The sequence below is a fragment of the Arvicanthis niloticus genome, chromosome 2 (genome assembly GCF_011762505.2).
Source record: "Arvicanthis niloticus isolate mArvNil1 chromosome 2, mArvNil1.pat.X, whole genome shotgun sequence".
NCBI classification, from domain to species: Eukaryota; Metazoa; Chordata; class Mammalia; order Rodentia; family Muridae; genus Arvicanthis; species Arvicanthis niloticus.
Window position 1 is genome coordinate 133721337 of NC_047659.1, and position 13422 is coordinate 133734758.

A 13422-nucleotide genomic window follows, 5' to 3' on the forward strand; every position below is an offset into this window, starting at 1 on the left:
TTTCTTGTCCAGTTAAGCCACCCTCTTCCCTGTCTTTCTTTGAACAGCATTACAGGGGTCTCTGAGCCCACATTTCCTGATCTGCAATTCCTAAGGTCCCAGGAAAATCTTATTCTTGCAGAGGCTGAGCCAACCAGGATAGTTACAAAAGCAGTGTAAAGATACAGCGGACCCTTCTCCCTTCCTGATAGAACCCAGGGTGGGTTCCTCTGCTGGCTACTAAATATCACTGACTTGGCTTGGTTTGCAGAACGAAGGGAAGATTTAAAAGCACCCTGCCTTGTAAGGATGGCAAGACAGGAAGAACCGAGGCCTTCCCAGCACACCTATGAGGGAGCTGGGGTCTTTTGCTGTCCCCAGGACAGCGTCTGATTGACTACTCTTTGTCTGGGGGTACAGAAGGCGCTTTGGACGACAATCCCGCCAGCTATCCTGATGTAGGAAGAACATTCCCAAACCAAATCAAGGCACTTCATCAGAAAAGGGATAGATGCATGGTAGGTGACCAAATGAAATAACTGATATGTCCAGAAAGAGAGGTTTTCATGAAATGAAAGGAAGTTTAGTAGGGTCCATTAGTTCAGGAGGAGAGGCCCTACTATGCGGTCTAGACAGCCTGACTGCTCTTGGAGCTTCTCAAACCTTCACAGTGAACTCGTTCACAGCATTTTAGAGTCGGCATGTCTGCAGGTGACTCACAGCTCCTCCACTGTAAGTCTCACTCTGTCTCTATCTCTCTCTGTCTCTTTGTGTGTGTGTCTCTCTATCTTTCTTTTCTTATAAATATTCTTTCATACTTATGGAGTCATGCCCAGAATTTTGAACTATTTTTTTTTAAAGATTTTTATTTGTGTGTGAATGGGGTGTGTATGCATGTGTCATGGCTGGAGGTCAGAGGACAACTTTGTGGAACAGCTTCTCTCTTCATCCTGTGGTCTCTGGGGCTTGAACTCCGGTTGTCAGGGCTTGTAGGGCAAATGATTTGAAGTGGGTGCTTTTAACGCTCTGAGCCATCTCAGAAACCCAATATTAACTATTTTTTTAAAAAAAGTATTTATTTACTTATTTTTTGAAACAGGTTCTCACCTTGGCTTGCCTGGGCTGACTTCAAACTCAACAGAGATCTGCCTGCCTGTATCTACTTTAAAAAAAAAAAAAAAAGATTTATTTATTTATTTAATGCATGTGAGTACACTCTCGCTGTCTTCAGACACACCAGAAGAGGGCATCAGACCCTGTTACAGATGGTTGTGAGCCAACATATGGTTGCAGGAATTGAACTTAGAACCTCTGGAAGAGCAGTCAGTGCTCCTAACCACTGAGCCATCTCTCCGGCCCCCTCTATCTACTTCTTAAAATTCTGGCATTAAAGGCATGCCTCATAATAACAGGCAATTTTTTCTTAAAACTCAGGAGTGTGTGTGGGATGGGTGGGTGGGTTTAATATCAAAAGCCAGAGGAATAAAAGGTACTGGCAAGTGTCTTTTGATTGATGGGCTGGGTTTCCTGCCAGCAAGTCATGCTACATGTTTTTCATCTGCAGAATGGAAGTGATGTTTCTGAACCTGTAGCATTGCTAAATAACTGCACGCTACTCTCTAGTGAACTCCAGGGCATGCCCACCCCACAGAGCGTGGATTTAAATGTACTTGGATGGGCAGTTACTAGGAAACAATGCTCAGTAGAGTACGAGGGACAAGGAATGATGGTTTCTCTCATAAAGAGAAAGCATGCCAGCTCAGCTCTACGGCACGGCATCTTGAATGTGGCCACTTCACCAGCAGCATCTGGAATCCTGTTACAAGTGCACACTCTCAGGGTTCACTCTGACCTGTTCTGGAGGTGATCTCATATAGCCCAGGTTGGCTTCAAGCTTGCTACGTAGTCAAGGATGAGTTTGAATGTTCGATGCTCCAGCCTCCAGGTTGTACCACCATGCCCACTTTATGTAGCTCTGGGGATGGAACCCAAGGCTTCCTGTATGACTGGCAAGCAGTCTACTAACCAAGTTATAACCCTGGTTCCCCACAAGCTACCCCTCAACAAGCCTTCTGGGTGACTGTGGCACACGCTCAGTCCTGAGAGCTGTGTTCTGACTGACAATTGCTTTATGAATCTGAGGGCTTCATGCCAGATCCTGTACTATTTCTGAGAGAATCAAGAAGGCTATTTTTTTTTTATGTGAAACTCTCCACTTTCGAACATTAGCAACTAGTTCAAAATTTAGAAATGGATTGTGTGGGTTAATAATATATGAGCTCCAGCTGGATCTGTCTCCTCTCCCCCCCCTCCCCCGTTTTCTGCTCTTTTTAAAAATCCTCTGAACAGTTCTACAAGATGCTGCAATGATGCTCGCCTTGTGGAAGACATATTGTAGATCCTGAAGGTGAAGCATTCCTCATTTGCATGCCAGTGCCCCTGCTCTTCTTGTGTATGCAGGAGAGAAACTATAGGCCAGCCTTGCTCAGAATCTGGCACCAAAATAAATCTGGCCTTAAGAACTTTCTTCATTCTCATCTTCTACCTGCCTTCTTCCTCCCCTCCCCTCTTACACTAATCCACATTCCATTAAGAGAGTGTCAATCATCTTGGGAGCCTATGAGAGTCTGGGAGGGGTTGGAGCTGATGGCATCCTGACCAAGGAAGCTGAATAAGTGCTGGAAGAAAGTCAGCCGTGCCCAGGAATAAGTGTTCAGTAGCCATTTGGTCCACAGGCTAAACCAGTTGTTCACCAAAGTGTCCTCTGTGTGCCCCGGGTTTCAGCAGCCTGCCCACGACTGTGACCCCACCTAGTTCTTACACTTCTTGCTGTTGACTTTCTCTGAGCTCAGAGTAAATAGCCTCAGCCCCTCCCAACAATGGCATGTCTCCAGTCTCCAGGCTGGGCCTGCAAAGCTGGAGGAGACTTTTCAGCCACTTTACCAATGTCCTTCTTAAACTCGGCAGTTGGATGCATTCATATCAGCAAAGCCTATCCATCTGACATACAGTTCTTAGTGTTGCAGAAGTCTCTCGTCTCCGGCAGCAGAATCCTCCAGGGCCTTACAGAATCTTGGATTCCTGGAGCCAGAAGCTGTTTGCAGGTACTTCTTGTGTAACTCCCTTGGTCATTGTTTTGGCATTTGCATGCCCAAGACCCCTGTATAAAATGGAATGGGACCCCACATCCTGACATTTTCCCCTGGCAACATTTGTTTTAAATTTTCTACTATTTTTTAAAAAGAAATAATATATCTTTATCATATTCTTCCCTTCCCCCAACTTCTTGAAGATCCACACTGTCTTCCTACCCATCCAACTTCATGATCTTTCTCTCCCACCACCCCCAAAAAGAAAAAGAAAAAAGAAAAAAGAAAATCAAATCAAATCGAACAAGAAAACCCAGAAAGACATAAAATAGCAAAACAAAATAAAATGTACACTAAAAGAGTTCATTTAGTGTTGGCCCACTACTCCCAGGCATGGGGCCTGTTCCGGAGTGTAGTTGATAGACCCAGTTACACTGCATTGGAGAAAACTGATTTTCCCTTTCTCTGCAGGCATCAGTTGCAAATAGCTTCTTGGACAGGAGTGGGACTTGATGCCCACGTCCTTTCTCAGTACAGGAATTTTGTCGGTGTGAATCTGTGCAGGTGCTGCTTCTGCTGCCACAGTCTCTGTGAGTCCTCATGTGTATCTGGAAGATTCTGTCCCCTTGGGGCCATCTGTCACCTCTGGCTGTCATTGCCTCTTAGTGAGGCTACCGTGGGTACCACTGCTCTCACAGGTTTGTCATACTGCTCAAGGACAGAAAGAGAAAGATGCCAGGGAGCTGGCCAAGAAAGATGAGGTCACAGATCCTGGGGCAAGGCTGACAAGGAGCCCAGATTCAAGTCTGGATGTGCCCAGCAACCTAGTCTGTCATAACAGAGCTGTGCGGGAAAGGTCTCAACTCTTCCGTGGTCTTTAAGAGGCTGATTTTAGGGTTCTCTGGTCAGGAAGCCCTTCAGGAGCACTTTAAGAACGGTCTTATCAAACTGCTTCAAAACACTGGACCCCAGTAACTTATACCAGAGACACAAAGCGTGGAGAAGGCCCAGCTGTTGGCAAAGATACGCAGACAGGTTCAATGGGCAATACATTTAGAAAAATAAAATGTATTAAATAAAAATCTACAGTGTTTGCCTAGAACACGTATATACTCCGGTGTACTTTAAATCTTGTGGAACACCCTCCGCCATAAGCAAGGGGACACTGTATTGTTTAAGGAATAACAAGAATGACAGCCAGCACATGGTCGGTACAGGTACAGTTTTGTCCCCAAGTATTTTCCACCAGAGGTCGGTTGAATCCAAGGACATGGGACTCAGGAACGTAGAGGGTAGGCTAGACTCACCTTTGTAACAGTGGGCGCTTATCACTTGATGGGGATTCATAGCTGTGTATGTGACAGTCACACGCCAGGCCCTGCAGTTCCTATGTCAAAAAGTGTGAACCTCACAGTTGTTTTGGGCAGGAGCATGACTTTAATCATCATTCTTTTCCTCCCTCTGTAGCCCTGAGAATTGAACCTAGAGCCTCACACACACCAGGCAAATGCCATGTCCACCGAGACACATCCCCAGCCCTTGGGCATCATTTTTACAGATGACAAGACGGCTCTTCGAAAAGGAGAGGTGTTTCATCCGAAGTCCTTCAAATGGGGAGTGGAGAAGGTGGACCCTAGTCCCCATCACCCAAGGACCAGCGCCAGACAGCCCCCTTTTGATTATGGTAACTGGATATAGTGGTTCACATCATGACTGGTACAAAGCTAAAATAAACCCAGCCAAGACACAAAAGATAGGAGTACCGTTTGTTAGCTTCACAGGCCAGGAGAACAGATAGTTCTTCACAAGAATACTCTTGCCAACAAAGAAAGGCTAGGAAGGGTGAGGAATTTATTATGGAAACCTATACAAATCCGAATGGGGAGGCTTTTAGAGAAAAGTCCATCCCGGCACATGCCCAGTGTGGTGGTTTGAATATGCTTGGCCCAGGGAGTGGTACTATTAGTGGGTGTGGCTTTGTTGGAGGAAGTGTGTCAGTGTGGGCGTGGGCTTTAAGACCCTCATCCTAGCTGCCTGGAAGCCAGTCTTCTCCTAGCAGCCTTCAGATGAAGATGTAGAACTCTCAGCTCCTCCTCCACCATGCCTGCCTGGATGCTGCCGTGCTCCCACCCTGATGATAACAGTCTGAATCTCTGAACCTGTAAGTCAGCCCCAGTGAAATGTTGTCCTTATGAGAGTTGCCTTGGTCATGGTGTCTGTTCGCAGCAGTAAAACCCTAACTAAGACACCCAGTTTGCACTGCTAAGTTTTACCTGATAAGAAAGGGAAGGACATCCCGAAGGTGTCAGCTCTCCATAGTCACCATCATCACACTGTCTCTGTTATGTGTCATTTGGTAGGCACATGGAGGAAACAGAGTCTGGAGGAAGAGATGAGGATTCAAAATCTTGCCTGAACAGCTTTAGCCCAGAATTTAGGTCGGGGACAAGCCTCTGAAGGTCCAGCCTGTGCATCATATGTGGGTGGCTGAAATCACTTTCTAGTCAGAGTAGAGAAATACCCTATCCTGCTCTAATGGACTGGGATGGGAAAAGGCAAAAGATATGCCTGAGAGGGCTGGAAATTGCGCGGGTGTTGCTCCTTCCTGGCCGTGTTCCTTGTCAGATGGGTTCTTTTGTTATTTCCGTAGCCTCCAGTATCCAGCCTCTACTAATCCCTGAACAGGGCTCTGCATGCTGATCCATCCCTCCCTCTCCAATTGCCTCCAAGCAGCCTTGCCACTTATCCTGGACTCTAGTCATTCGGGGGGGGGGGGGGGGGGGGGGCGGGGGGAGGGGAGGACAACAGACTCTTTAAAAGGGAGCCCAGGGACCCTGGTCTGGGCCTTCTGCCCCAGCTGCCTTGCCTTGCCCTCAGGCCCTAGAAAAGTAGGAAGAGAGGGAGGGGTGGACAAGTGTCTGGCTGCAGCCGGCTTGGAAGCTGTCTCTCGGTTCCTGGTTCCCACTGGAGCCAAGAGTGACACCTGATCCCGGGGGATTGTGAAATGGCTTGAGGTGGCAGGGCGCCCGCACTGCCCGCTGTGCTTCCTACCCGCCCCCTGCACCCCTCACTCGGTCCCGCCCCCCAGCGCGAGTGGTTAAATCCCCCCCATCCAGGCTGCAGGTCACACCTGCACCATGCCTGCCTGTCGCCTCTGCTTGCTGGCCGCAGGCCTCCTACTCGGGCTGCTACTGTTCACCCCTCTCTCAGCCACAGGTGAGTGCAACCAGGAGTGCGGTGCTCAGACGGGAATCTCACAAGTGGGGGTTCTGTGTGCTAAAGTGGAAGGCCAGTGAAAATTTAAATTTTGTAGCTCTGGGGCCTACAGCTAGTGATCCTTGAAACTTAAGGTCTGGGGTCCAATGTACTGGAGTTGGCGAGACCAGTGAAGACTCAAAGTTGGAGGGGCGGAGGCTCTCTCTGCGCTGAAAGCAGAGACCGGATGAAGAGGACCGGGAAGCTCCCTGGATGGCTTCCAAGCAGAAGCTCAGAAGCAGAGGACTTGGGGCTCTGAGGCCAAATCTTCCTCATTAGGGAGCTCTCTAGTGTCAGAGACCCCTGGCCCGGGGATGAGGTCCTCTGGGATGATGTTATGGCGGCCCCTGGGCCAGAGAATCCGAAATCCTTGGGGTTGAAATTTGGGGATCTTGGAGCAGGGAGAGGATATGCGGGTGAGACTGGGCTCGGTTCTTCCTGACAATTCTCTGCTCCCACCCATCCCAAGGCACCGGAACAGAGAAACCCGGCGTGTGCCCCCAGCTCGAACCCATTGCGGACTGTGTGAAGGAGTGCGCCTTGGACAAGGAGTGCGCGGACAACCGCAAGTGCTGCCAGGCCGGGTGCAGCTCTATCTGCTCCAAGCCTAATGGTAGCCCCGTGGCGACCTGGCTGGGGGATTGGGGGGGGGTGGGGGGGGGGAGGGCAGGGCGGGGCTGCGAGAGGCGGGAGCGCCTGGGTTTGGTGAAGAAGGGCATCCCAGACTGAGGGACCCCAGGAAGCGGTGGAAACCCGAGATTCACGTGTGCCCTCCCTGGTCTGGCCTGGGGTAGATGCAAGGGACAAAGGTATCACAGAGGCGTGGCCCAGGGGGTAGGGGGTCCCCCTCATTCCTGGCTGGATTCGATTCTCTGGTGCATGACGGGCTTCCGGGCTTCCGGGCACGCACAGCGAGACTTTGTTCCGGGTCCAGGAGCTATGGTTTCCTAGGCTGGAGTCGGGAGGACAAACCCTGGGTAGCATCAGGGCTGGGACCCGAGCCCTAGGGACCTCTTGCCTCTGGGAGTCCCTCCCACAGGACTTTTCACAGTCTGGCCTCACAAGACTCAAGATTTATTCCTGTGGGAGGGAAATATTTTTGCCAAATCCTAAATCTGGAAGCGAGCCGCCAAAAAGCAATGTTCTTGCACAAAGTTACACCGCCATCCCGTGGCTGGCAGAGGTTCTTTCTTTGACACTTGGGTTTCCCTCTTGTATCTTTATTTCCACCACCTTCAGGACTGAGCGAAGGAGAGCTCTCAGGGACCAGAACTACAACTCTATCAGCCGGCCTTGCCCACACTACTCCACTGTCCGGACGTCAAGTCTCCACGAAGCCACCGGCTGTGACCAGGGAAGGAGGTGAACAAGGTATGGGAATCTAAGCATCTTATTTCCAAGAGGGAAAAGATGAGGCTAGAAGGTGGGGGTGGGCACAAGACGGGAACGTAAACCAAAGTTTGTAATTTCTAGTCTTTTTTTGGGTCTATAGCTCCTGCCCCTCATTTTGCCTTTACTGTTTTCCCAAAGATGCCAGGAGAGGCCGGGAGCATTTGTACTTAGGAGTCCTCAGGTGCTATGAACAGGAAGGCGGGAGGGGGAGGCGAGACTTGCCCGTGGAGGGCAGATTTTGGCTGTGGAGGTGTTACGGATGGGCCTGGAAAAGGAGGGACCAGGAAAGATGGAGACGAGCCAACTGGCACACTAAGCTGCCAGGTGGATAAAGATACTGTTTCCTTGTGTCAGATGGACAGGCCAGATGGCCTCCTGAGCCAGAGAGGAGCCTGGAGGCTTGAATCCTAGCCATTTCCTAAGTGTGTAAGCCTGAGTAATTTGCTCTTTGAAACTCTGCCAGCTCATCTGCAAAGTGGGCACGCTAATAATGTCCATCTGTAGGTGCTGGAGCTAAGTGCAATGGTACCCAAGATGCAAAGGCTCTTAAAAGAGTGGGCGTACTGCATAAGATAGCTTGCTTCCATACTACATCCTCTGCTGGTTATTCTCATTTTGTCTCAGGGTAGCCACCAAGAGCATCTGTACTAGCAAAGCCAGGACGCTGGCAACCTCTCCTTCCACGGTCCTTTATCTGCCTACCCGCTTCACTGTCTGCATCTTTCCTTACACCAGGCCTGGCTCCTGCCTGGTACTTCTGTTGAATGGAACATGGTGTGAGGGTGGTGTGTGGGGTGTGTGGGGTGAGGGGTGTGTGGTGGTTTTTATATATGTGTGGGTGATTGCGTATATAGGGAGGGCCATGGCTCTGAGTGAGTGTCCCTATGGGAGTCACTGTGGGGAATGTGTTTCGCCTCTCACATGTGCACCACACTTTACAGCTAATAAAGTCACACTGAGCCTGGTGGCATATACCCTGGAGCCAGATCACCTGTGGTTCAAATCCTGCCTCAGTCCTCCATGGCCTTAGGCAAAACACTCAACCCTCTACTGCCTCAGTTTCCCTGTCTGTAATGTAAGGAAATATTAGCAGAACCGTTCGATTCTTTTAAGATTCCTGTGAGAACTGGATAAACTTGTGCCTGGCTCACTGCAGGAGCTAGTTAAGTGGTGGTGCTTATAATTACTGTTACCGAGTAGTTAGATCTTTCTGGGTGGTGTATGTGGGGGACAATTGCTTTTGTAACAACCATACAGTGTGGTGACAGGGGTTCCATGTGACATCTAAAGGCTGGTGCTCTTGGGGGATTTGGGCTCTAGGGCCACCAGGGTAGAAAATGGCTGAGCTGGGACTCAAACTGAGGTTCTGTGATTTCAAAGTTATCTTGGAGCAGGGATAGAGGTTTGCAGAGACTCTCCCCAGCACCCCTGGGAGCGGCTCAGGGTCCCACGCTGAACTCAGACAGGCAGCTCTGCTTTAGTGAACAGTGCTCAACCAGGTTTTGCTGGTTGTCTACCCGTATCTCTCAGCTTCCTTTCCCTCATTGTCTACCTAGAAAAGCAGGGCTCCTGCCCCAGTGTGGACTTCCCCAAGCTCGGCCTCTGCGAGGACCAGTGCAAGGTGGACAGCCAGTGTTCTGGCAACATGAAGTGCTGCCGAAACGGCTGTGGGAAGATGGCCTGCACCACACCCGAGTTCTGAGGTAGGTGGGAGCAGGAGAGAAGGTTGAGACATGCCTAGGTATGAGGGTCCTTACAGTGAGTAAGCTGAAAAGGAGGAGGCCGGAAAACACCGTGATAACGGATCTGTTTATTCACCATCATTAACTTAGCTACTGTTTATCTACAATATGTGAATAACATGCGAGCCAACGAACCAGACAAGAGAGGCGGGGTGATAGCTTTTCTTGTCTAGTGATGAGAAGGAAAGAAACAAGCCGATTTTGTAGTGTGTCACAGGGAGGTACATGCTGTGGGACAGGAGAACAGGAGTGAAGTGTACCCCGGGGGAGGGGGACGAAAGGGGCATCACTGTAACCTTTATATGGGACAGTGGGTGAAGCCTCACCAAGAAGGTGTGAATCGAGAGAAGGAACGTGAGCATGCTCAGGCAGAGGAAGCAAGAGCATCTCTGGGGCAATGTTAGGAAGAACTCGAAGGTGATAGACATGTGAAGGAAAGTCACCTGGGACAATTCATCTTAGGGCCTTAGGGGTCATTGTCTCGACCCAGAGAGGTGTGTCCTTAGAAAGATACCCGCCCCAACATCTCCAAAGGACTCTCCTAGAGTAGGCTGCCATGTAGCTAGACTATAGAGGGCAGGAGAAGATTCACACACTCACTGGTGAGTGGACAGATGAGAGGACCATGCCCAGGATGGAGACAGGAAAGAGTGGTGGCCAGTTCACCATTTCATGACCAACAGTGGGGTTTGCTGCTGAGTATCTGAACTCTCTTTCTGTTTTAACAGGAACTTCAGTAAGTTAGGATTTGGAAGCGGGTAGCTGTGTCCTAGGGGAAGGGACAATGGCTGGTGGGGTTGAGGGTGGTATCCCTTTGCATGCTTAGTGAGAGACAGAAGGGTTGGTCTTCATTCACTCCAAAGGCCGGCCCTTTGTGGACAAATGTGGTCAAGGTTGTTAACTTTGGTAGCATTTCTTAGTTGTGTCTGAAATGGTCTAAGTATTTAATGTGAGATATCCAGGACTAAATTTAGTACCTTTAGTGCCTCAGGCACTAAAATGAGAAATTTGTGGAGTCACCCTTTCCTATGTGATTAAAACTAAAATGCCATTAAGTTGAGGCTAGAGAGGTGACTTGGGTGTTTAAGAACACTTACTGCTCTTACAGAGGACACAAGTTTGGTTCCCTGTACACACCTGGCAGCTGACAACCATCTATCTCCAGTTAAGGGGCTCAGATGCCCTCTTCTGGCTTCCAAGAGTACTGTACACACATGGGGTGCACATAGATACACACAGAAAAAACACACATTCACTTAAAATAAACACTTGATATAGCATTATGCCACACAGTAAGTGTTAAAAATGGAGAAACTGAGACAGATACCTGGTTGTCCCGTCAGGTGATCCTACAGTGTGGCTGTCTGAGGTTCTAGGACAGAAAGGTGACCACTCCCCTGAGCTTGCAGTGCAGTGGTTGATGACACAGACTGTGTCACTCATCAGTGTCCACTGCTGTGGGAAACAGATGAGAAAATGTCACCAGGCTTGAGGGAGGGAGAATGGAGTAGGAGCAGCCAGAGAAAACCTCCCCGGGGGAGTGATCCTGATCTGGCAGAGAAGTCTGAGACGATGATTGGTGGTTTGGTGAGATTCGGGGTGGGGATGCTGTTTGAGGCAGAGGGAGCGGGATGAGCAAGAACTTGGACAAGGCTTTGGTTACAAACACAGCTTGCTGGACTCTCTTAGTGCACATAGAGATAACTGAAACTCAACGAGGGAGAGTGTGCCCAAGGCTCGTGCTTGTTATTTCAAAGTATGCTCTTCAGTGGGTAAGAGAGAGCTACAGTGTTCCTAGGACCCTGAACTCTACCATACCATGGTGGGCATTGCAAACAGGACAACCACAATTCAGACTTCAGCTCTGACCCTTACCTAACCTCTTCATCTCCTCACCCACATTATGTGCTTTTAGGTTGGGGATGAATAACATCTATTTGGTCAATTTAACTCAACTTGATCTAAGGAATGAAGGCGTGGTGGGACTTTTTTGGCGATAGAATCTTAGGGGAATAAGTATTTGTAGGTCTCCAGAGAGGCCACAATGGCCATTTGGGACAATGGTATATCCAAGTAGGTCCTGGAACAGGTTTGATGTGAAGCACAAGAGGCAAGCCTGGAACTTGTTGGGAAATGTAGGCACAGCCCCCAAGAAGGTAGTGCTTTGCTGTGTGTGCACGTGTGCTGGGCTAGGTGGGAGCTGGGTGACCCTTGGGTCTAGTATGACAGACATTATTGGTGACAGTGCCTGGTCTCTCCCTTCAGCTTCAGCCACCAGCAGCCTGAGGAATGGAGAGAGGTTGCTTCTGCTGGACTGTGCGTGCATCCGGTGTCATTCCCATGGCCTCCTTTCTCCCTGGTCTTGGCATTTCTTCCTGGTCCCACAAAAGCATCTCCTTTTTCCAACCAATAAAGTGATCACTTTCAGCAATGGAGAAGCTATAACACCTGCTCTCCCCACTTTCTTCTGTTTCTCTTGACTTGGGTTAGGTGGGTGGGACAGTACGGGACAACTGGGTCATTGAGGTACAAAAGCCAGGGAGGGATTAGTTCTGAAGTTGTGAACAATAATTCAGGTGTGCCTCTGCTGTGCTAGCATTTCACCAGTGGATCCTTATGCCAGGCCTGTGAGGCTGCTTATTTTCCAAGGGTCATGGAGACAACATGGCCTCAGAGAGGTGTAGGACTGCTTCTGAAGCCACTCAAGCCCACTGCTCTATGAGTTGCATGTCTATGTGGCAGCCATAGTGCTGGGAGACACACTCATGAGGCCTCCTGGCTACTTAGAGCCCCCAGAGTAATTCACAGCAACCCAGGGATCTGGTGAGAAGTTTGTCAGCTAAGTGCCTGCTGTACAAGCAAGAGGATCCGAGTTCGATCCCCAGGACATGTGTATAAAACAATGAAGTGCAGCAGAATGCCTGGGGCAGGACTGGAGACAGGCTAATCCCCAGATCTTGGCCAACCAGGCTACCCAAATGGCAAGTACTAGGTTCAGAAAGAGACAACTTGCAGGAAATGGTTCTCTTTTTTTCCCATTATGTGGGTGTTCAGGGATCATGGTCAGGTGGTCAGGCTTGGCGGCAAGCACCCCTTACCCACTGAGCCATCATGCTAGCCCCACCCTGTGGTTTAAAAAGAAGTCCTTGCCTATCTTTGTGTCTATGCACCCTTGAAGTAACAGTGGGCCAGCTCTATGTCATCCTCCTTTCCCCTCAGAGGGTAATAATTGCCGCTTAAGGCAAACTAGAGGACCCTGGAACCAAGGCTCTTCAGTTCTGTTCCTGTGTGACAGACAGACATAGCTTGGCTTTAGTAATAGATTAAAACTCCCTATTTTAAAAATTAAAAGTGTGGTCTCAAAATCTTCAATTCCCCTCCCCCCCATGTCCTCTCCCTCTTTCTTCCTGTTTCTGCTTAGCGTGGAGCCTGCCATAAACATCCCTTACTTTGAGGGTCTTTTTTTTTAGTTCAGTTTAGAGCCTTTGACTTCCAGCTCACCCCCTCACTTTGAAGTATTTTTCTTCTGTTGGGTGAAATGAGTAATTCATACTAAGAAGTGAGCGGCACTTCTAAATTTTCCCAATGTGCTTGGATATCTGTCCTCCGGAAGGAAGGATCTTTAAACAGGGTGACAACGTCTGTACAACTTCGGAGACAGAAGTGACCTAAGGGAAATGTATTTAGAGCAATGCACTTTTTATTCACAAACAAAACCCTTCAGGGACCCCTAGGGAGCTTGGCTCCATGGAGGGCCGGTTGGCTTGACAAGTCAGATGTTTGTGCAGAATGCCTGGCACTGATGTCTGCTCAGGAAGTTGTTCTGGTTGCCTCTGCAGCCTCCATAATGGAACCAGTCACAGCGGCCAATTTTGGAGTTATAGTACCATCTCACAAACACAGCTCGGCATTCGCCCCTTTCCTTAGGAAGTGCGCACACAGGCGGTAAGGACTTCCTGGGCACT

The 13422-nt window shown here is 49.4% G+C and overlaps 2 protein-coding genes and 1 long non-coding RNA gene across 7 annotated transcripts in view; 2 read left to right on the forward strand and 1 right to left on the reverse strand.

The window, feature by feature from the left end:
* Positions 1 to 2768: 2768 nt before the first annotated feature.
* Positions 2769 to 5822, forward strand: LOC143441491 (uncharacterized). 5 transcript variants are annotated; one of them, XR_013108967.1, is made up of 4 exons: positions 2781 to 3083; positions 3633 to 3766; positions 4536 to 5229; positions 5429 to 5822. It is a non-coding gene; the product is annotated as an uncharacterized LOC143441491 (long non-coding RNA). The 5 variants fall into 5 exon arrangements; XR_013108965.1 differs by having other exon boundaries at positions 2769 to 3083; positions 3540 to 3766; positions 4536 to 5822; XR_013108966.1 differs by having other exon boundaries at positions 2769 to 3083; positions 3540 to 3658; positions 4536 to 5822.
* A 297-nt stretch (positions 5823 to 6119) lies between these two features.
* Wfdc2 (WAP four-disulfide core domain 2) lies at positions 6120 to 11902 on the forward strand. The gene is made up of 5 exons (XM_034495423.2): positions 6120 to 6284; positions 6793 to 6936; positions 7563 to 7694; positions 9272 to 9418; positions 11723 to 11902. The coding sequence occupies exons 1-4, from the start codon at positions 6206 to 6208 to the stop codon at positions 9415 to 9417; spliced, it is 501 nt and encodes a 166-aa protein (XP_034351314.1). The 5' UTR covers positions 6120 to 6205; the 3' UTR covers position 9418; positions 11723 to 11902.
* A 1249-nt stretch (positions 11903 to 13151) lies between these two features.
* Positions 13152 to 13422, reverse strand: part of Spint3 (serine peptidase inhibitor, Kunitz type 3) — a 3538-nt gene continuing 3267 nt past the window's right edge. Inside the window, exon 2 of the mRNA XM_034493775.2 lies at positions 13152 to 13420. Within this exon, the coding sequence (XP_034349666.1) occupies positions 13230 to 13420 (191 nt within the window). The 3' untranslated portion in view covers positions 13152 to 13229. The remainder of the gene's footprint in view (positions 13421 to 13422) is intronic.

Bases quoted from the DNA above. Each gene is read 5' to 3' on its own strand.
- Wfdc2 (XM_034495423.2), top strand. From the start codon at position 6,206: ATGCCTGCCTGTCGCCTCTGCTTGCTGGCCGCAGGCCTCCTACTCGGG. The intron at 6,937-7,562 runs GTAGCCCCGTGG...CACCACCTTCAG, and splicing joins TATCTGCTCCAAGCCTAATG to GACTGAGCGAAGGAGAGCTC. The intron at 7,695-9,271 runs GTATGGGAATCT...TTGTCTACCTAG, and splicing joins CAGGGAAGGAGGTGAACAAG to AAAAGCAGGGCTCCTGCCCC.